Source organism: Staurois parvus, unplaced genomic scaffold (assembly GCF_062004578.1).
Source record: "Staurois parvus isolate SC_StPar_1 unplaced genomic scaffold, SC_StPar_1.0 ptg000520l, whole genome shotgun sequence".
Taxonomy (NCBI): Eukaryota; Metazoa; Chordata; class Amphibia; order Anura; family Ranidae; genus Staurois; species Staurois parvus.
This window is the reverse complement of record NW_028318316.1, coordinates 1,625,927-1,649,101: the sequence shown is the minus strand read 5'-3', so window position 1 is coordinate 1,649,101 and position 23,175 is coordinate 1,625,927. Positions and strand designations below refer to the sequence as shown.

At 40.8% G+C, this 23,175-nt stretch overlaps 1 protein-coding gene across 2 annotated transcripts in view; it reads left to right on the top strand.

The window, feature by feature from the left end:
- Positions 1-23,175, top strand: part of TTC27 (tetratricopeptide repeat domain 27) — a 551,099-nt gene that overhangs the window by 185,302 nt on the left and 342,622 nt on the right. For both annotated transcript variants that reach the window (XM_089690186.1, XM_089690185.1), the window contains exon 8: positions 21,983-22,116. In XM_089690186.1, the coding sequence (XP_089546312.1) occupies positions 21,983-22,116 (134 nt within the window). The remainder of the gene's footprint in view (positions 1-21,982; positions 22,117-23,175) is intronic.

Below are 23,175 nucleotides of genomic sequence, written 5' to 3'. Positions count from 1 at the left end.
TATACTGTGGCTTGTCTGTAGTGCCAGCTGTAATCTTGAAGACATGCATTGATAGGTTTTGCAATTTGCTGCTGAATTCCAGCATGTCATTTACATACATCCATTTATTTTTGAGTGTTAGGTTAATAAACATCACATATTGTTACTTTTATATGCATTGTTTTAGGTTGCTAAATTGAAAATATTTAATTTGGATCCGAGATGAAAAATACTGTACGTTTAAATAATAGCATAATCAGTCTAATGATGGCAAGGTGTTGGTCGCACAATCTCTGATGATACAGACATTCTTTGGAGGTATATGTCAGACATAGCTTAGAAAAAGCTTCTGATTAAACTGTTTTGTCTGAATCTTGGTTCTTGATGATCCTCTGACCACACCACCAACCCAATCAGTATTGTGACTCATTTATTGTTGGAAGCAGGCCCTCTAAGTATGATGGTATTCCTTCTAGAAAAATCGTTTAAGAGCTCAAAGTACGATGGTAATCACTGCCTGTGAGAGATCTCTCTCTCTCAACACATAGGTTTCAACAATAATGCCTTTTATAGCCAGTGACTGAGGGGCAGAATGTAGAATCGTGTCCAGAAACAAGGTCTGCTTTGTGCAAAAGCTGGAACAGAGCATTGGCAACCAGACAAACAAGGTCAGTTTTGGTCACTTTAAAGAAATGAGAAGCACTGTCTGGATCCTCCTCTAATGGAGAAAACAGGTACACCAGGGAGTACTGCCCCCCAAATGGGTGCAATAAGGAATGCTTCCTGAATATCTATTGAGGTCAGAAAATATTTTTGGCGAAAAGAGACCACCACCAAAAGAACTGATTTAATGCAAAACATTGTGGTCTTTAAAAAGATGTTTAAAGCATTGACTGCCAGAATAGGTCAAACAGAGCTGCTGTGTTTGTTTAAAGTGGTTGTAAAGGATCAAGGTTTTCTACTTTCTTGCATTCTATGCATGAAGGTAAAAAACCTTCTGTGTGCAGCAGTGCTTCAGCCCCCTCAATACTTACCTGAGCCCCATCGCAATCCGGCGATGTGCGTGACAGCCTTGGCTGTCCCATGTCTCTGCCATATCATTGGCTGAGTCAGCAAGCGTGAGCCATTGGCCCCTGCTGCTGTCAATCACAGCCAGTCAGCCAATGAGGAGAGAGAGAGAGAGGGGCGGGGCCAAACCACAGCTCCGTGTGTGAATTGACACACGGAGCAGCGGCTGTACCCATAGCAAGCTGCTTGCTGTGGGGGCACTTGGCAGAAAGGAAGGGCCAGGAGCACCGGCAAGGGACCCAAGAAGAGGAGGATCAGGGCTGCTCTGTGCAAAACCACTGCACACCGTAGGTAATTATAGACATGTTTGTTATTTAAAAAAAAAACTGAACCTTTAGAAAAGTTCCTAAGATAGAGAATTGAAGTACAAAATCTGTCTTTGACAGGAAAGAGGGATTCAGTGTTGTCAGTAAGTGGCAGCATTGCAGTGGGAGATTCAGCAGATTTCTAGGACTTTCTGCTACGGGGTTGTCGAATTCTGGCTTTGACCTTTGCCTTAAACCAGTGTTTCTCAACTCCAGTCCTCATGGACCCCCAACAGGTCATGTTTTCAGGATTTCCCTCAGATGAAACAGCTGTGGTAATTACTAAGGCAGTGAAACTGATCAAATCACCTGTGCAAAATAATGGAAATCCTGAAAACATGACCTGTTGGGGGTCCATGAGGACTGGAGTTGAGAAACACTGCCTTAAACACACAAGAGATTTCAGAGGCTGTGAGACCAAAAAGATGGTGCACCTTTCTACAACAAAGACTAGGGCATGCAAGTCTTTTGAAAAGTGGTACTGTTCCCACCTGTGCTTTCTTGGTCATAAAACTATGTGCAAAATAAGCTCCAGATCTGGATTCATAGCATACGCTTAGGATATAAGAATGCATTTCCATGTAACTGTCTGCAAATGGTGTCCCAGGCAAATTGCTTTGTAATGTATGGCAGCCACTTACTGTTGCAGTGATCAGCTATGAATACAAGTGATTTGATCTTAATGCGATCATGCTGATTCACATGAAAAGTAAACAGTAATTAAACAAAATAAATAAAACATGATTTAAGTGTCAGTAAATAATTAACGCTAAAGCTGAATTGGATCTACTACCTGAATTTTATAATCCCACACCTGCTTAGGTAGCAGTAAACATACTTTATATTCTCCATTGTAGTATCAAGGTGTGATAAATCTTTAAAGATCTGCATGTATAGCCAATATTGTTAATTATTATTTGTCATAATAGAAAGAACACAAGAGGTCACCGTTGAGCTTCTGTCTCATTTGACCTGCTAAATGTGTAAAATGACATAAAATGACCAGATTTAGCCAACTAATCTTCATTTCTACTTTACTTTTTAAAGTTTTGTTTAGCCACACATATTTGCAGCAAGGGATTACATTTTTTGCAACAGACTATATTTTTCTACAGCTACATAGCTATTTGTTAATAAACAAAAGAGTGAGATTATAGAGCGTGAGTACTGTAAAACAAGAGTAGATGTTCCAGTTATTACAAATACCCGTTGCTGGCTGGTTCTTTTTAAGAATGAAAAAACTCAGCTAAATAATTAGCTGTGATAAATGTGCCTCATTAATGTAGTGGTTGTTCTGACTGAAGTCTTGTTTGACCTCAGTTAAAACCTTTAGCAGTTTCTTCCCTGCATTGTTTCAGGAGCAGTCTGGATAAAAGTGGCCTGAAAGCCAAACATTTATGTCAATATATAAATATTTTTTTAACGGTTTGTAATGTGAAAAGATTATGCCGCTTATGTTATTTCTATGAGATGGAAGCAGCGAGCTAAATTTCCAGTCATCTTGTTACAGCAAACAGTATTTTGTCTTTTCACAGTAGGGATGCTGCATTCAATTTATTAGTTTTATTATCAATTAAAAAAAGTTTAACCTTCTCTGAGCAATAGATATTTTGGGATATAAACATTACACAAAAAAACAAATCAAGAAAAAAGACTGAAGTGAATCCACGATTTTGGAAATTGCTTTTTTTTTGATAGGTGCTGAAATTTAAAAACTGAATTTGAAAGTTCACCGATGCATTTGTACTGTTTTTGTGTGTGTATGTGGTAACACTATAGCACAAGGACTTTAAAAAAGAAGTTTGGGATTCACAAAAAATATATACTGACCTAGGTAAATGCAGCATCCATCCCAGCTGCATCTGTCCCACTCCGCTTCTAAGACTGAGAACTGAACGATCAAGGACCGCTGATTGCTCAGTTCTCAGTCTTCAGTGAGCAGAGAGTAGTGACTGTCAGTCATGGCTTTTTGCTGTGCCCCTATAGTACTCCCTGGAGCGCCAGGCTTTGGAGGAGGCTGGAGCGGCTGGCTGAGCGGCTGAGCCAGCTGCCGGTCCAAGCATCTGCGTGGATCCCAACTGTAAAGCTTTTCTGGGCCTGGACCAGCTGAGTGACGTCATTGGACAGTGGGCTTTAGTATAGCATTGTCAGCTGAAAATGGGTCACAAGTGTTGTAAGAACTGCATGTACACCTGTGATCTGTAGAAGTGTACTCAAAAGAAAGTTAGTGTTAATTTGTCATTTCCTTGTTCTTTGGTTTGTTTCCTCAAAAGAAATTGATGTGAATGCCTAGTCAGTGCATAGTAAAAGTATGGTAAGGCATGGCACGTGCTGCTCAAACATCTGTTCTAGCCCTTCTATGCCAATGTTTAGCAGCGGATAGCAAGTTGTTAACGAGTGGGTGGTTGTCGCATGCTTGACAACCAATGACTCATCAGCTGTCAGCGGGATTCACCACTGACAGCTGAATGTAAACAAAAGAATGCTGGGAGTAATTTTATGTTTCAAACTGCGTGGGGGGGAGAACCTTTTTGTCTGGTACGGATTTTAAGGGGAAACCCATGCCAACTTAAAAAAAAAATGGCAGAACATGCACACCAAGAGGCTGAGATAGGGAGAGACTAGCAAGTGCCCCCCCCCCCCAGAATTATACCAGGCCACATGCCCTCAAAATGGGTTGGTTCTTTGTGGAAGGGTGAGCTCTCCTCCAAAGCACGTTGTCCCTGTGTTTATGGGGACAAGGGCCTCTTTCCCAAAACCCTGGGTGATGGTTGTGGGGATCTGCGGGCAGTGGGTTTATGGAATCCGGAAGCCCCCTTTAGCAAGAGGGCCCTCAGATCCCATCTTCCCTCTGTGTGAATGAGTATGTGGTACATAGTACTTATACTCATTCACAAAAAAAGAGTAGTGTAAATAAGGACAGGAGCCAGTTTTTGACAAGTCCTTTATTAAAAAAATTGTAAAAAAAAAAAGAAATTGCCCCCCTGTGTAGATCATATACTTTACATTGTCAGCCACGATGAACGCCGTTCCACCAACCCAAGTTAAAGAAAAAAAAAAGATCTTCCCGCTGGCTTCCGCCGACTGACTACTTTGCTTCATAGCTGCAGCTAAATAAACGAAGGGGCCACCTGGTGACGCCCGCCCCCTTATGACGTCATCAACCCATCTTGTCCTGTCCAACAAAGGGGCAGGGTCACCTGGTGATGTCACCAGGTTGCTCCACCTCCTTAGTTCGTTTACCGGCAGCTATGATGCGAAGCGGTCAGTTGGTGGGAGCCAGCATCAAGTCGGCGGAGCGGCATTCATCGTGATTGCCGATGGATCTATACCAGGGGACAATTAATTTTTTTTTTAAGGAACTGGCTCCTGTCTTTATTTACACTACTCTTTTTTTGTGAATGAGTACCCCATACTCTTTCACATGGTGGGGGCCAGGATCTGGGATTTTTTTTTAAAGGGGGCTTACAGATTCTGATAAGCCCCCCCACCCACAGGCCCCCTTCATGTTGAGGGTATGGTCAGGAAGGGGGGGGGGTGCTCATCCAGGCTGCATGCTCAGATAAGGACCTGGTATGGATTTTGGAGGGGGACCTTATATTGTTTTATTTTTTTCTTAATTTCTGGCATGCGATTCTTCTCAAAATCAATACCAGGCCTAAGGGTCTGGTATGGATTGGGGGAGAACACCATGCCGGTTTTCTTTTTTTATTTTGACATGAGGTTCCCCTCAAAATCTGTACTAGTCCCAAAGGGTCTCGTGTGAATGGGGGGGACCCACACATTTTTAAAATCTATTTTTAAATCTTTTTTAATGCCAGCATTCTCATCCCGCTGACAGCTGATGAGTCATCAGTTAAGGACATGGTGGTGTTTAGGAGCCTGTAGGAGCATTCAGCATTTTTCTTTTCTGCCGCAATATAACTCTCAAGAACGCAAACCTGAAGGGTTTTATTTTCTGCTTAATTTGACAACCAAGCTATAGCCGAATCATGGCTACAGCGCGGTTGTCCAGTTCTGGGAGGGCGTCATATGGCAACCTCCCAGAACGCACCCTCCTGTGTGCCCTGAGTTGCGGGCACCCAGCGATCTCCGTGATCGCTGTGTCCTACGGACACAGCTGATCACGTGATGTGGTAAAAGGCCAATCACAGCAGCCTTTTACCATGTGATCAGCTGTGTCCAATGACACAGCGATCACTGGGTAAATGCAGTTGCCGGTTGTCAGCTGCACTTTCCTCATGCTATCACAGCGTGAGGAAAGTGCTGCCGAGAACCGGCAATTATCAGAAAAGAGATCGGTACTGATCATCAGGGCACTGATGACCAGTGCCACCCACCTGTGCCCAGCAGTGCCATCCATCAGTGCCCAGCAGTGCCGCCAGTCAGTGCCCATCATTGCTACATATCAGTTGCAGCTCATCAGTGCCACCTATCAGTGCCGCCTATCAGTGCAGCCTCATCAATGCACAACAGTGAAGGAGAAAAATTACCTGTTTGCAAAATTTTATAATAGAAACAAAGAAAAAACATTTTTTTTCCAAATGTTTTGCTCTTTTTTTGTTTATAGCTTAAAAAATAAAACACCCTGCTGCAATTAAATACCAGCAAAAGAAAGCTCTATTTGCGTGAAAAAAAATTATAAAAATGTCATAAGGGTACAGTGTTGCATGACCGTGCAATTGTCATTCAAAGTGCGACAGCACTGAAAGCTGAAAATTGGCCTTGGCAGGAAGGGGGTATCAGTGCCCGGTGGTTAAATATGTCTCTAGACTACAAAGTGTGCATGGGCACATAGAATAACATTAGTTGCTTCTAGAGGCAGAAAAAAAGCTAAATGCTGCTGCTGTGAGCGGCTTTTTGAGCTAATGTGCATGGATTCTGATACTGAGCAAAATAATGATGGCAACAGAAGGGAAAGGGAGAGATAGGGCTGCATCTGGCATAAGGTTCTTTTGAATAACCTCAAAGTGATATCAAGCCATTGGGTGTTTGAGACCATAGGGTGGCTGTAAAACCAAGAGGGTTATTTATTTTATTTTGTTTTAACTTGACCTTCAAATAAAGGACTATATTATCACCAGTATAACATATACTTTACATTGCCATAAGTACTGTGACATGTGGATTGAAATTAATTTACTTTTATAAGGATCTGACATAATATTCTAATTAGTATAAGGTTTATAGGAACGTTTTACACATAATAAAGTTGAATTGCCCCTAAAATGTTTTAGATGGCATGGTAAAACTAATTTGGATGTCTGCATGTCAGGTCTACAGTATTATTGTTTTTTGCCAAACACATCATTTCATTTTAGCAGAGCACAATCAAATCGTTATCTGTAATTCACGGCCGAAGTCTTTAAGACGGTTGATGTTAAAATCTCTATAATTGATTGAACATAATTGATAGAGGAGATGTCTGCGTCAAACATTAAAATTGACAGTCTCAGGTCAGATGAAACAATCTGTCAGGCTTAGTATTGAAACAAGTGCTAATCCTGAAAGCCTCAGTTGAGAAATAGTTGCCATTAATATGTTTTGCCATTAGACATGTTTATTATGTCGTCTAATTCTCTTCAGCAGCAATCTGAGATGTTGATGCATCTTACGCTTTCTGCTTTTCTGTCCTTACGTTGTACATCATTCAGTATTATCCACTGATGTCTTGAATTTTGCTTGTGTTTTTTACTTGGAGTAATTAAACTGAACCTTCTTAAGACTACATGTCCTGTGTTTAGTGTGCAGTTCCGTATATGCGTGTATATGCATTTTTAACGCGTTTGTGGTACATGTTTGTTGCTATGTGGTATGTTTTTTGGAGATTTTTTTTTAAAATGAGTTGCCTGTACATGCGTTTGCAGTGCATTTGTTGATTCTTGTATGTTTACATGTGAAAAAAATGCAGTATGCTGCATTAATTTTTCTTACATATGTATTTAAACAAAAGCATATGATTTACTGAAGAATGATAAGCTCGATCTGCCTTAATGGTCAAGTTTCTTCAAAACTGATCACAATTTAACGTAGGTTAGTACTGGAAAGTTTGTACATGTATACTGAAAATATTTTCTCTATGGATGTGGACTTTACAATTACAGTTAAAGAATATGTAAACCCTCACTTTGTAAAACAACCCATTCAGTATAAAATAGAAATGAAAGGCAAAACATTTGTGTATAGATATAAAACAATTCATAAATACCTGTTTTTCCCTTTTTTTGATAAGTGATCACATTGCCTCTGTTCTCAGCTGAATAAGAGGTGCGGAAGGAGAAACAGCAGTACACTGATCCTCCCAGTGAAAGGCTGTGCAAGGGGGATGTGCCAGGACAAATCTAATCATTGGAGGAGAGTACACTGAGTTCCCAACATAGCTAGGGAACTGACCACAGTGTTTTTTTCTGTTTAATGTGGTCAGTTTTCAATAGGAAAGCAGAAGGACTGGCAGGAACACCAGGGATTTCACACAAAGGAAGCAATACGAGAACAGGATACTTTTTCATACAAGTACATGGTACAGCAGGCACATATTAGGAATATGAAATGTTGGGTTTACATACTCTTTAATATAATGTGTACATATTGGGGGAGATTTACTAAAACTGTTACTGGCACACAGAATCTGGTGCATCTCTACATAGTAGCCAATCAGCTTCCAGGTTTTACTGTCAAAGCTTAATTGCTAAAGTTAGAAGCTGATTGGTTATGCACAGCTTCCCCGGTTTTATGCACCAGCTGTGCACCATTTTCAGTTTATCTCCCCCTTTGCATCTTATTCTGTTGGTGGTAGTTCCACAAGATATATCATTTTCAGATATGAGAATCTGGGATGGCTGCAATTTGCCAGGACAATCATCTAATGTATATATATGTATATATATATATATATATATATATATATATATATATATATATATATATATGCAGTGCGGTATCCTGCTACGGTGAAAATGAAGGTTTTAACCCAGGATTCACAACCATGCAGGTTGAGGGGCTCCAGGCAGTTCTCTTAATGCAGAGGAAACTGGGTTGTCGGTTTCCTCTTTGGTTTGTAAAGCCCGTTTTGGAAACTGTGGCCTGGAGATTTGGGAGGGATGAAATCTCCAATCCTGGGTCCATGTTTTGAAAGCATCCAGCACACTGATTACACAGGTGTGTGCAGGCCTTTTTGTAGAGTCCAAACCATGATTCTGGGCTCCACCCCGGCAGACAGGAGGTCATTGCCAGGAGTCAGGAGGGCTCCACGTAGGAGAGGTGGAAGCCAGAGCAGCAAGAGGCTGTTAGCTGTGTGCAAAAAGCCATATTTTGGAAGAAGGCTGTGTGCATGCAACGCTGTGTGCTGGGACTAGCCATTGATCTGGGAGACCCATATAAATGGAGATACTGCTAACCAGCAGGGCTGATAAAGAGAGCCAGGAGGCTGAATTTTGTTTTGTTTGTTTTCATGGTGAACACCCCTGCGTGGGAAACGCATGTTATGAAACTTTTCTTTTAAATAAAATTGGGCAAAAAGGCCTTTAAAAAGAAGAAGCGAGTTGATGTGTGCTTTAAAAAACTCTACCATTTGATGCTAGTTCTTACAATAAAAAAAAAAAATGTGTATGTATGTATATATATATATATATATATATATATATATATAATTTATTTGATTGTTTTAATAATTAGTTTTTCTGTCAGCAGGGCAGGGTGGACCATTAGGTACAGCAGGGCTGTACAAATATTTAATATATGCAGAGGTGATAACACCCTGTATATATGTGTCAAACATACATTTTTTTATGTCAGTAGCAGTAATTTCATATAGGTTTATTTACACATTGTCACAATATCCCCTGCTAGGTTAGGACCAATCAGACTCCATGTCCTCTATGTAAAAGAGGTGATCCTAGCAGAGGGAAGTTGCTGATAACAGTAACTGATATTCCATTTTCTGTGCTCATGGGGACTGTACAACCTACCTGATGGTACCCCCCACCCACCACCAACTGTCCCCCCCAATATTTAATCTCCCCCCAGTGTCTCCCCACAACCCTCTAGACTCCCATCGTACCTCCCATTTTTAGAATTTGAGAAAATGGGGACACCTTAGGGAGCTTAGAACCCCCATCCCTGCGACAAGTGAGCTCGGGTAATATATGGTAAATATTGGGTATGGTTTAATACAGTCTGAGCCTACTCATGTATATACCAAACATGTATGCTGCAGTCAGCATAAATCATGTCTGGGGTTCTTGGTGACCTTGGATGGGGAATTTTGACTTGGATAATAAAAATAGTGTTCTCCTCTGTGGGAAGGTCTGAGGGAGGTGAGCTCTGGGGATTGAAGGGTTAACAGTCTTTTGACTACAGTGCTACCGCTACTAGGTGAGCCATTGGGTGGCCTGAGGGCCACTGTCAGGTCTATAGGCTATCATGCATTAGATCTTATCAGGCTATTCTCCTCACACAGGAGTAGTAAGGATGTCCTGAATCGGGATCTATTGATAGGTGGCACTATGGAAATGCATCGCAGAGGGGATAAAAGAGTGCAAAAATCTAGTAGCAGTGTGCTGAGGAGTCAGGATGAAAGGAGGGCGGGTGTGTACACAGGACAGAGTGCAAACTGGGGAGCTGGTAGAAGTATGAAATGGAGCTAGGATGGCAGTTGTATTTCGGAGAGTCAGGAGGGAGTGTGGACTGGAGGGTGCAGAGCCGGCAGCATTGTGCAATAGGGCTAGGATGGGAAAGGGTAAGTGTGTGTCAAGGAGCAAGACAAGACTGGAGATAAAAAAACATCTAAGACCTCTCTTTGGCAGTTATAGAAGGTGGACCAGCTCAGGACTCAACTCCGATTTGGTAAGCTTACTCAAACACAGCCTCAAGTGTCCTTCACCATAGGCTTGCTTTCATGAGAGAAGTGCTTGGGCCATTCGTCATTGCAGCAGAAAAAGGTGTTGGGTTCCACCCCTGGCACATGATTCAGGGGTTTGCTGACCTCTGGGCTACACCTTCTGTAATACAAATGCTACAGATTTACACATGCCTTTTACTGTTAACCCCTTCACGCCTAAGAGTAAAACAAATCTTAAAGCCTAAGCAAAATTTTACAACTTTACAACATGTGTTAGTAAAACTGTACATTTCATCACAACTACTTTGTACATCCAGGTGAACTATACCTTGTTTTTTTTCAGGACAAATTGGGCTTTCATTTGGTGGTAAATGGTAATGGATATCTCCTGATTTTTTTTTTTTTTTATTATCAAAGGAAATCTTGCCCAAAATAGTAAAACAAATCTTTTATTTTTAATTTAGTTGTATGTTTCTTGTTACTACCATACCCTACCACTCAGAACAACCCAAAATAAATTTTTCAGCTCTTGACGATTGCAGCGATACCATAAATGTGTATGCTATTTGTTGTTTGTACCTGTACTACAGCCCAGAAACAATAGTGTGCATTTTGTTTTTTTTTAACCTAAAACACACTGACACGGACACTAATACCAATTTAAGAAAAAAATCTCCTGGCCTTGGACCCTCACCTTGACCCAAACACTAACCCTGGCACTGAACTAGATCAAACCTTGATCTAGGTATTTTTTCTTTATTTTTTTATCCGCTTCCCGATGCCTTCTAGCTGAAATACTGCTACATAGCGGTACGAGTGTGCAAACTCATATATATATATATATATATATATATATATATATATATATATATATACACACACACACGTGATTTTTCATTTCCGGGTAGGGGCGCGTGCGAACCCTACCCGCACAGCCAATCGTAGCCACGGCTGTCAATCACTGGGACCCAGCTGGTGATTACTTGCCAGCACCCAGTGATTGCCGAGCATCTCCGATGGGGAGGAGAACTGTTTGTAAACAAAACAGTTCTCCTCCCTGTCAGCTCATGCACACTGCTTTGCATGGCTGTGCACAGCACAGCCATGCAAAGCAGTGTGCTTACAGTGAAGTACATGGACACAGGCACAAGTAAAACAGCACACAGTTACCCTTTGATCGCCCCTCATGTTAACCCCTTCCTGGCCAGTGCCATTAGTACAGTGTCAGTTCTTTATTTTAGCACTGATCACTGTATTAGTGTCACTGGGGATGGATAGCGCAAAAAATAAAAAAACACACAGGTGATCAAATACCACCAAAAGAAAGCTCAATGCGTGGGAAGAAAAAGGACATAAATTTAATTTGGGTGCAGTGTTACATGACCGCGCAATTGTCAGTTAAAGTAACGCAGCGCCGTAATGAAAAAAATTGCCTGGTCAGGAAGGGGGGTAAATCCTCAGGAGGGTAAGTGGTAAATATTTACTTATTTATTTATTTTACAAACAGTTTTTTTCTCTATACAAGGAGAGAGAGATACAATGTATCTCTCTCCTCCATTCAGAGAGAAAAAAAACAAGGGTGGTGGCCTTCACAGTGACTGATCACTGTGATAGCGAATCATGTGGAATCATGAGCAATCATGTGGAATGGGACCCGGGGCTCTCAGTGACACCCCGGTCTTTGTGCTGGGAGAAAACAGTAGTTTCTCCCAGCACAAAGACAGGTACCCAAATATGCGGCCCCTCAGAGAAAAAGTCCAGTTCTGTGAGGCCACATATTTGTGTGACGTCAGCGTGAAGGGGTTAAAGCCCTCAGGCTATATTTTATTGTTCAAAGATTGCACACTAAAACCTGAAATTTGCATTTTTTTTCTTTTTTTTTTGTCAGATCATGCTTTGTAGATTACCAGTAAAATTAGACAATCCATGAAACACAGCCAGGAAGCAAGGCCTGATTTTATAGTGAGTGATTATGGCTTCCCTACGTACATAAATTGTTACAAATTACTCATGGAAACATAGGTTTTAAACATAAACACACAATTTGCTAAGTGTATGTGTGTATAAAGCTGGTCTTATTTATTATTTAATTTTTATTGGATTTAAAATTTTTTACAGGTGTCAAGAAGCATGAACAGTGTTCACATGGAAAGATGTTACAGTCAAATCATCATTTTATAGAAAGTCTACAATTAATGCAACAATGCAGGACACTAGTCTATTTGAACATATGTAATGTGAAATAGAGGTTGAGTTGAGTCCTGGGGATATCCCATCCCAAGATTAGGGGACAAAACAACAGAAAATAGCCACTATTGTGGGTAAATAGGGCGCATAGACGGATAATTAGCAGGAAAAAACAACAAAGAAAAGGAGATAAGAAAAAAATGCTCACTGGGGTAGTTATTAGCTGTGAGCTGAGTTGATTATTTTGACTATACAGTATAATTTTTTCTATGTATATTGTACACTGATAGTAAACTAACATTCTGCAGTCATCAAAATCATTAAAACTGGTTAGTTGATTTGCAAAGAAATGTATAACCTCTTTGGTAAGCACACATCTTCATAAAAAGAGACTTGTGCTCTGTGATATGGGCCCTATGATGTAGCCAGTTTATGTTTTCATGCCTTGTGTGTTTGGTGTGATAGTAATTAACTGTGGCATCAGCTGAGCTTGCACCTTATGCTTATTGCAGTTTTACTATAGGCAGATTAAAATTTATAGACTTTATTAAAAAAAATGAAAAATGTGGCAAGGCATTGCAATGTCAGCTTTGTTATCACCTATATAAAATGTGTTTATCGTATTCAGTTATTACTGACAGTATTGACTCATAATTTTAGTTTCTTTTTTACTGTGTACTCGTTTTATTTTTTGGTAGTACCGACTGAACCAGCAACTATTTTGTCGGGTATAGTTTAATCAAGTGCAAAGATGTAAAGGTAAAATATGTTTACCTTAATGCATTCTCTGCATTAAGGTATCGTAAAGGTAAAAAACCTTTTACATGCAGGACCCCCCCCCCCAATACTCCCCTGAACCCAATCTTGGTCCAGCACTGTGCACGTGTATCTGAATAAAGCAAACAGTCTGGCTTGGAAACGACGCACATGAGTGACCACTATAGGGAGTGACTTCCTATGGTGGCCAGTTGGAGAAGGAGAGGAATCAGGAGCTCCTACGGGGGACCCTAGAAGAGGAGGATTGGGGCTACTCTGTGCAAAACTATTTCACAGAGCAGGTTAGTATAAAATGTTAGGAAATGTTAGGAAGAGACTGTGTCCAAAAGATGCTTGCTTGCACTGATAGAATTATTATTTTTATGCAATGGGAAAAATGGCAGTTGGCTGGACATATCCATATAAGCCAGCCCCCCTCCCTTCCAAAATTAGTTGTACCAGTGTTTTCTGCTCCAGTTGGGTATGTTACATAGACATACAATCATTTTATTATTTCCAGGTAAACAGCCCATCTTATATGGGCTCTGAATATATTTAGTGAAAAAGTGTTTAGAAAAGTATCTACAAGCGAAAAAAAAGATCAGTGTAAAATACACTATATTGCCAAAAGTATTGGAACATCTCTCCAAATTGTTGGATTCAGGTGTTCCAATCACCTTCTTGGCCACAGGTGTATAAAATCAAGCACCTAGGCATACAGACTGCTTCTCCAAACATTTGTGAAAGAATGGGTCATTCTCAGGAGCTCAGTAAATTCAAGCGTGGTAACGTGATAGGTTGCCACCTGTGCAATAAGTCCATCTGTGAAATGTCCTTGCTTGCACTTGCAAAGTGGAAGCAACTGGGAACAACAGCAACTCAGCCATAAAGTGGTAGGCCATGTAAAATGACAGAGCAGGGTTAGCGCATGCTGAAGCACACAGTGCGAAGAAGTCGCCAACTGTCTGCAGAGTCAATAGCTAAAGACCTCCAAACTTTGTGTGGCCTTCAGATTAGCACAACAACAGTGCGTAAGCCTTACATCACAAAGTGCAATCCAACATCAGATACAGTGGTGTAAAGCACACTGTCACTGGACTCTAGAGCAGTTGAGATGTGTTCTCTGGAGTGACAAATCACCTTCTCTGTCTGGCAATCTGATGGACGTGTCTGGGTTGCCAGGAGATCGATACTTTCCTGACTGCATTGTACCAAGTGTAAAGTTTTGTGGTGCGGGGATTATGGTGTGGGGTTGTTTCTCAGGGGTTGGATTTGGCCCCTTAGGTCCAGTGAAGGTAACTCTTAAGGCGTCAACATACCAAGACATTTTGGACAATTTCATGCTCCCAAGTTTGTGGGAACAGTTTGGGGATGGCCCCTTCCTGTTCTAAAATGACTGCGCAAAAGTGCATAAAGCAAGGTCAATAAAGACATGTATGAGAGAGTTTGGGGTGGAGGAACTTGACTGGTCTGCACAGAGTCCTGACCTCAACCCTATAGAACATCTTTGGGATGAATTAGAGCAGCTACTGCAAGGCAGGCCTTCTTGTCCCCCACATCAGTGCCTGACTTCACAAATGCGCATCTGGAAGAATGGTCAAGCATTCCCATAGACACACTCCTAAACCTTGTGGACAGCCTTCCCAGAAGAGTTGACGCTGTTATAGCTGCAAAGGGTGGGCCAACACAATATTGAGCCCTACAGACTAAGACTGGAATTCCATTAAATACTTTGGGCAATATAGTATATACACCCTGTTCCAAATTATTATGCAAATTCTATTTAAGTGTCACAAAGATTAAATATTTTGTTTTTCAGTTTAACTCATGGATGGCATTGTGTCTCAGGGCTCTTTTGATCACTGAAAACAATCTCGGACACCTGTGATAATTAGATTGGCAGGTGAGCCCAATTTACGGAAAAACTACTAAAGGAGGGTGTTCCACATTATTAAGCAGAGCACCATTTTCAAGCAATATGGGGAAGAAAAAGGATCTCTCTGCTGCCGAAAAGAGGTATGAAAACATTAGATATTTCACGAAAACGTAAGCGTGATCATCGCACTATTAAGAGATTTGTGGCTGATTCAAAGCACAGACGGGTTCGTGCAGATAAAGGCACATTGAGGAATATTTCTGCCAGATCCATGCATCGGATCAAGAGATCAGCTGCTAAAATACCATTACATAGCAGCAAACAGATATTTGAAGCTGCTGGTGCCTCTGGAGTCCCACGGACATCAAGGTGTAGAGTCCTCCAGAGTCTTGCAGCTGTGCATAAACCTTCTCATTGGCCACCACTAACCAATGCTCACAAGCAAAAATGGCTGCATTGGGCAGAAAAATACATGAAGACTAATTTTCAAACAGTCCTGTTCACTGATGAGTGCTGTGCAACACTGGATGGTCCAGATGGATGGAGTAGTGGATGGTTGGTGGACTGCCACCCTGTGCCAACAAGGCTGCGACGTCAGCAAGGCAGTGGTGGAGTCATATTTTGGGCCGGAATCATAGGAACAGAGCTGGTCGGCCCCTTAGGGCCCCCGAAGGTGTAAAGATGACCTCTGCAAAGTATGTGGAGTTTATGACTGACCTCTTTCTACCCTGGTACAGAAGGAAGAACTATGCTTTCCGTAATAAAATTATCTTCATGCATGACAATGCACCATCTCATGCTGCAAAGAATACCTTTGCATCAATGGCTGCTATGGGGATAAAAGGAGAAAAAGTCATGGTGTGGCCTCCATCCTCCCCTGACCTCAATCCTATTGAGAACCTTTGGAGCATCCTCAAGCAAAAAGATCTATGAGGGTGGGAGGCAGTTTACATCCAAACAGCAGCTCTGGGAGGCTATTCTGACATCTTGCAAACAAATTCAAGCAGAAACTGTCCAAAAACGCACAAGTTCAATGGATGCAAGACTTGCGAAGCTGGTATCAAATACGGGGTCTTATGTTAAAATGTAACGTGACCTGTTAAAATGTTTAAAAAGTTAAAATGTTGTTAAAAGTTTGATTGAAATAGCTTTTGATTTCAGTAAATATGCTGCAAACACAACAAATGACAATTTTCAGTTCTTTACAACCTATAAAGTGTTTTGAAACTTACGGTGCGTAATAATTTGGAACAGTGCATTGTAAGTTTTTTTATGTTTAAAAAAAAAACTGTCATCAATAAAATTTGAATTGTACTCTTAATAGTTGATAACATGAGAATTATGTTGACTGTTATTTACATCAATTATTTAGGTAAATGAGAAAAATATCATTTGCATATTAATTTGGAACAGGGTGTATACAGTATATTTGTAATGCTTGTGCATGAGCCGATTGTTGACAGGTTAAAGGAGAAATAGGGCCAAATCTTTTTTAGCCCTACTTCCATGGATCACAGGACTGCAGTTTGTTCTGCTAAAGTTCGCCGTCTGCTGATGTCACTCAGCCAGTCTAGGCTCTGGATGTTTACTTTACATTCGGGATCCATCCAGATGCCTGGACTGGCAGCTGGCTCAACCTCTGAGTGAGTCCCTGAGAACCTGAGCTAGCCCCTTCCATCTGCTCCACAGCCTAGTGCTCCAGTAAGCAGTGGAGGGGCAAAGCAGAGGGCCGGTGACTGATAGTCACGGCTCTGCTCAGAGCGTAGAGGGAGAACCGAGTTATTAGCGTGTTTGATCTCTCAGTTCTCAGTGCAGTGCAGGATCGATGCTACATCCACCTAGGTGAGTATAATTTTTTTTCTTTTTATAAACTCGAACTTCTCTTTTAATTATCATAGACACTTTGACAGGGATTACAGGCCAGGCAGCGATTGGTGCACACTTCTTCGAAGTAGTAATAAATATTTACTTGCTGTGTTGAAACTCTGCAGTGTTTTTCTTGCAGATGATATCCCAATGTGTTCTGTCTTGCACATATTGGAATTTTTTCTTTTTGGCACCTAAATGCCCACAAAAGAAAGCAAATTGTGCAAATTGGGTCTGTAAACTTCAGGAACACACGTAAACAATCCAGAGCAAACTCTTGGGCACATTCTTCTTATGTTTCCTAATTTAGATCCGTAGTATCTATACCCATGAATTGGATACGCTATGCTGGTGGAGGATTCCTTCTTCTTTGAGCACTTTTCCTCTTACCGCACATATTTGTGTGATTTCCACCATATAGACTTAGTCTAAGGACTGCACCTTATAATACTTGCACTTTATGTTTTGATATTTGAATGTTGTATTCAGTGATATACAGTGAGGAGAATAATTATTTGATCCCTTGCAGATTTTGTAAGTTTGCCCACTCACAAAGAAATTAAGGGTCTATAATTTGTATCTTTGATGCATTTTAAATGATAGAGACAGAATATCAACCAAAAATCCAGAAAAAACACATGATACAGTGTTATAAATTGAGTTGCAGTTCAGCTAGTAAAATATGTATGTGATTCCCAAGCAAAACACGACTTAAAGTGTTACTAAACCCACAACAAATAAATAAGTCTTTATATGTAGTAAAGCATGCTTGATATACTCACTGTGGAACCAAAGGGGTTAATCCTCTGCATTGTGTAAACATGCTGTTTGATCCTGACTTGCCGGATCCTCTCCTTCCAGTGCCCCCCTCTTATCTCCTGATAAGATATATCATGTGGAGACACTCTGCACATGCTCAGTTTGGTGTGTATTGTTTTTTTTTTTATCTTGGGGAGTGCATGTGATCAGCACAGGACCAGAAATAAAACTCCTCCTACAAGCTTTAACCAGTGCTCTGCTGAACACTGATAGAAAATCACAAGACTGCTCTAACTGCTGATAAGAAAAGGTATTTACCAGTTTACATTTACTAAAATAATTGCATTTCCATGTTCTGTGTACTGTGAGAGATCAGATGTAGTGAATGCAGGGTCCTGGGTTTAGTAACACTTTAGTATTTGGTGGATAAATCCTTATTGGCAAGAACAGAAGTAAGACGTTTCATTTAGTTCGTTACCAGATTTGCTCACATCTTAAGAGTGATTTTGGTCTGCTCTTCCTTACAGATCTTCTCTAAATCCTTAAGGTTTCTTGGCTGGCACTTGGCAAATCAAAGTTTCAGTGCCCTCCATAAATTTTCTATAGGATTAAGGTCTGGAAACTGGCTAAGCCACTCCATGACCTTAATGTGCTACTTCTTGAGCCACTCCTTTGTTGCCTTGGTGGTATGTGTTGGGTCATTGTCATGCTGGAAGATCCATCTTCAGTGTTCTGGCTGAGAGAAGAAGGTTCTCATCCAAGATTTTGCAATACAAGGCCCGGTCCATTGGCCCTTGAATGCGGAAAAATTGGCCTGTACCTTTAGCAGAAAAACAGCCCAAAAGCATAATGTTTCCACCTCCGTGCTTGACTGTAGGGATGGTGTTCTTAAGGTCACAGTCAGCATTTTTCTTCCTCCAAACTCAGAAAGGCCTGTACATGTGCCTTCTTGAGGAGGGGGGACCTTGCAGGTGCTGTAGGTTTTCAATCCATGGCAGCGTATTCTGTTATCAATGGTTTAATTGGCTACTGCAGTCCCGACTGCCTTTGAAATCATTCACAAGCTCCTCCGGTGTAGTTCTGGGCTGATCCTTCACTTTTCTCATGCTCATCCTTACCCCATGAGGTGAAATCTTGCATGGAGCTCCAGACCAAGGGCGATTGATGGTTATTTTGTATTTATTCCATTTGCTAATAATTGCTCCAACAGTTGTCTCCTTCTCACCAAGCTTCTTGCTGATGGTCCTGTAGTTCAGGTTATATACCATTCCAGCGGCTGTTGGGTTATACACCATCTGTAATTGGTATCTACACTTCAGAAGCCTCCTTAACCACTTGATCTCCAAAAGATTTACCCCCCCCCCTTTATGACTAGGCCATTTTTTGATATATCGTACCTGTAACAGCGTATACCCAGAGACTGACGCAGTCCTCCATTTTGGTAAGAACCTCCATCTTGGCAAAGGGGTTAACTATCCGGACAAACATATTTCCCCCTCATTCTCCCTTTCCCTCTCTGAGAGGCGCAGCGACATTTGGCCAGAATGTGCGTGTGTGTTAGGAATGTCACAGAAGGGTCATAGGAGCTATAAAGCCCCCCAAGGGAGCCGGGGCCTCCCTGTCCAAAGAACCTGCAAATTGTAACACCTTGTAAGAGATAAGGCAAGCTTTCCCAGGAGTTGAAAGAGATTCCAACCTAATAAACCTAACTCAGCGTATGTGAGTTAAAATACATTTTTCCCCTGTGTCTCATATCTTGGAATATGAGAGACTTACATAAAAACCAGACATATCGTCAGATTGGCCACGAGAAGGCGAACAGTTTGGTAGGTCACTCGCATTGTCTCGAATACATAGGAAAACAGAAAAATAGATCTCGTGAACCGTCCAGTGTATAATTTCATAATTCATATCTAATCAATCCTCAGCGTGTCTGCATAATAATCTACCTGCGGGTAGAATGTCACTTTTGCAGATGGAAAGTTATGGGCCAAAATATGAGTTACGGGAGATTTTGGCTCTAGTTGAGGTATCCGCCCATACCTACACGCCCTAAAAGGGGTGTTGGTCCTTGACTTCAGAGACACCCCCTGCTGTTGAACTACAAATTAGGCTGTCAGACCTAAGAAGAGAAAGAGTTGAAGACGTCTCCCATTTTAACATCAATGCCACCTGGGGAGACCCGTGCCCTTTTGCTCTGAAACTTGGATCTGCTAACCCAGGACTTTGGCAAATACCTTTACCCTTTCACCTCTCACTGATATCTCTTTGCTGTGCTGTTAGTCTCTGTATGTTTATATATATATCTTAGTTACATCTTTTCTGTAAATATTTTTATTGCACCCGTTTGACCTTTTAGTAATAAATCTTTCCTTCTGAAAGTGTTGAACTGTTTCTATAGCGCTTTATTGCAATTTACGAATCCCTGCCTCTAAAGAGAACGCTACTATGTTTGTTTAACCCTCTGTATAACCGTGTTATACAGACGATTACCTCAACCATTATAGTGTTATTACTGATATCGCCGAGTTTCCTCCTTCTCTGTACAAAAAGGAGGTGGTGGCAGTGTGAAGGGTTAATTGCGTAATTAACCTGACCCAGTAACAATCGCTCAGGCTGCCGGTACATCGATTGTGGTCCAATTAGCTGGAAAATCGTTGTTCAGGGTGCAGCTGGGTGGGGCATTGTTACGCACGTGACATCGCGGTTTTAGATCGGCTAGTCCTTCGGTCATGAGTTTGGTGAGAAGGGCTGGGGTCTGACTCCGCGATTGTGACGGTACTGTGTTACTTTAACTGACAATTGTGCGGCCATGCAACGCTGTAGATTAATAAAATTTGTAGCATTTTTTCCCACAAATAGAGCTTTCTTTTTGTTGTATTTGCTCACCACTGAGTTTTTATTTTTTGCACTATAAATGATGAAAAACCAAAAAAATAAAAAAAATATTTTTTACTTTCTGCTACAAAACGTATACAATACAAAAATTAAAAAAAAATTCAAATTTCTTCATAAATTTAGGTCAATAAGTATTCTTCTACAGAGTGGGCAAGTTATAGCTTCGACAAACTATGGTACATATGCTGGAATTTTTTTTTTATACTAGTAATGGTAGCGGTCAGTGACTCGCGGTGGACAATCTGACACTTTGCGGGAGTCAGTTACACTAATACAGTGATCAGTGCTGAAAATATACACTGTCACTGTACTAATGATATTGGCTGTGAAGGGGTTAAACATCTAGGGCAATCAGAGGGTTACCTTGTGCCTAGCCAATGTTTGTGTACACAATGTGGTGTTTTTCCTAGGTAGTGTTTTGCAGGGAAACAAAATATAGCACATTACCACTTACAGGACAGGGCTCTGCTTTATTTACATAGGCAGAGCTGTGTCCTGTCTCTCTTCGCTGATCAGCAGGTGCTGGCAGTCATCCATTGGCTGGCACACCGCAGAAGCGGTGTGCCAGGAGCGTGTGTGCGCCCCCTAAACCAGGATGTGCAAAATCACACGCACACACGCATATATATGTATGTATATAGCACAATCCTTAACTGGTTAATGTGCTATATAGAATTTATAATTGTTTCTAGGCGTTAGAATAGCTTTTTCATATTGCGGTTTTAAATTTTACACAAATAGTGTGGCTGATTACTGTTTTAAGGGGGATTATAGTGGTTTCATGATGTATCTAGCAATGATTCTAACATTTAGCATACGATTTTAGTTTCGTGATTGTGATTTTACATACATCGATCAATTATGTACTGTCACTTTTTTGTGTACTGCATATGTATATACACTGATGTCCGTTGGAATAAAATGCTATACTCAGAGGAAATTTGCCGAAATGTATTCCTCTTTCTCCCAAACTTTCTTTATCATTAGCTGTTCTAAGCATTGTAAAACCTGCACAGAAATAAAACTGTTCTGTGCACAGGGACAAATACAACAGCAATATGGTTATTAATTTCAAATGAACAGCTGGTCTTTGATAGACAAACCTCCATAATATAAGTGTCTGATTATTTTCCTTATATGAGACCTTTGGAACAAAGGATCAGGTTGGCTAGCGTCTCTCGTTGTGCTGTGTGGGAGAGTCCCCACTGAATTATTAGGTGTAAGTGCTATAGAATCATTACATTGCTGCAGACTGACTTACTCACAGAGCTGGCCACTTGTCACCTGCATTGGCTGTGTTTGCAGGCACCTTACACTTATTCTGAAAGGGTTAACCAACTCAATGGTGACATTCTCATTTTCTTATTCAGCAAAATAAAATAGACAGAAGCTGGGACTGTTTTTTGACAGCTAGTAAATTGTTATGAATTGTGTCTTCATTTCCTGCAGGTGCTTTGGGGAAACGGACGCGATTTCAGGAAAACCACTTGGCTCAACTTGTTCTAGATGTGCAAAGGGAAGGGGATTCCATCTTACGCAATGGACTGACGCCTGCTCCAACCCCCATGGAAAACTTGCCCAGGGTAAGGAAAAAGTGATCCCAGTCATGCGTCCATCTTTATTAACCATTTCATCTCCACACTCCCTTTTCAGAACTGCCATGCTTTACATGGTTATTTCTGTTTTCATAACCTGATCATTAAGGGTGGAACATGCATTGGGTCATTTGTTGTGGCAGTACAGTGAGAAATGACAATTTAGTAATTGAGTGACCCCTAGCAAATTGTTTTCACCTCTCTTCAGTTTAGTCTGTGTCTTTTGTTACATCTGTTTTATGTACTTACTAACAGGATGATACCATAGACTCATAAATGAAATAATACATGTATCGTCATTTAAATATATTCCACAATAAGAGCACATTTAGGAAGTAATCGGGCAGTTTATGGTTTTTCCTGTTTTTGTTAATGTTAAACAATAACTTAATAGTATGAGAAAAGCTGAGACGTCAGACACTACCAGGGAGTTAAAAATGAATATGCCCAGAAGACACAAATTTATATGCATGTTCAATTCAGGAGGGGAAAAGAAGATATTAATACTATAAATTATTGAATGACTGCCTTAAACATTACATAGAATTTCATAAAGCACAATATATTTTTTATACCATCTTTAATGAGATCTGCATTTTATTATTAAATGCACCAGCCAGAGTTTAAGTGTGGGTGCTGTGAAGACATAATAGGGGATCGTTAAGAGCGCTTGTTTTAACCATAAGTATATGTTTAGTTTTACTATCTGCAAGGCCATTATGTTGACTGATAATGAATCTCACTTTTCCAAGCTGCTTCAATAACTGGTTTTAATGATTCTATTAGACAATCTAAGGATTGCAGGACATCACCACATATGATATGTATATTTTTTTCCTGCCTGTCCTTTTCACTCATTTTCATGTGCTGAACAGCAAAATAGAGCAAAGTGATGCTTTTAAATGCCCACAGTCATGTTTAACCACTTCAATACTGGGCACTTTTACCCCCTTCCTGCCTGGACCAATTTTGAGCTTTCAGTGCTCTTACACTTTGGATGACAATGACTCATGCTACACTGTACCCAAACAAAATTGTTATAATTTT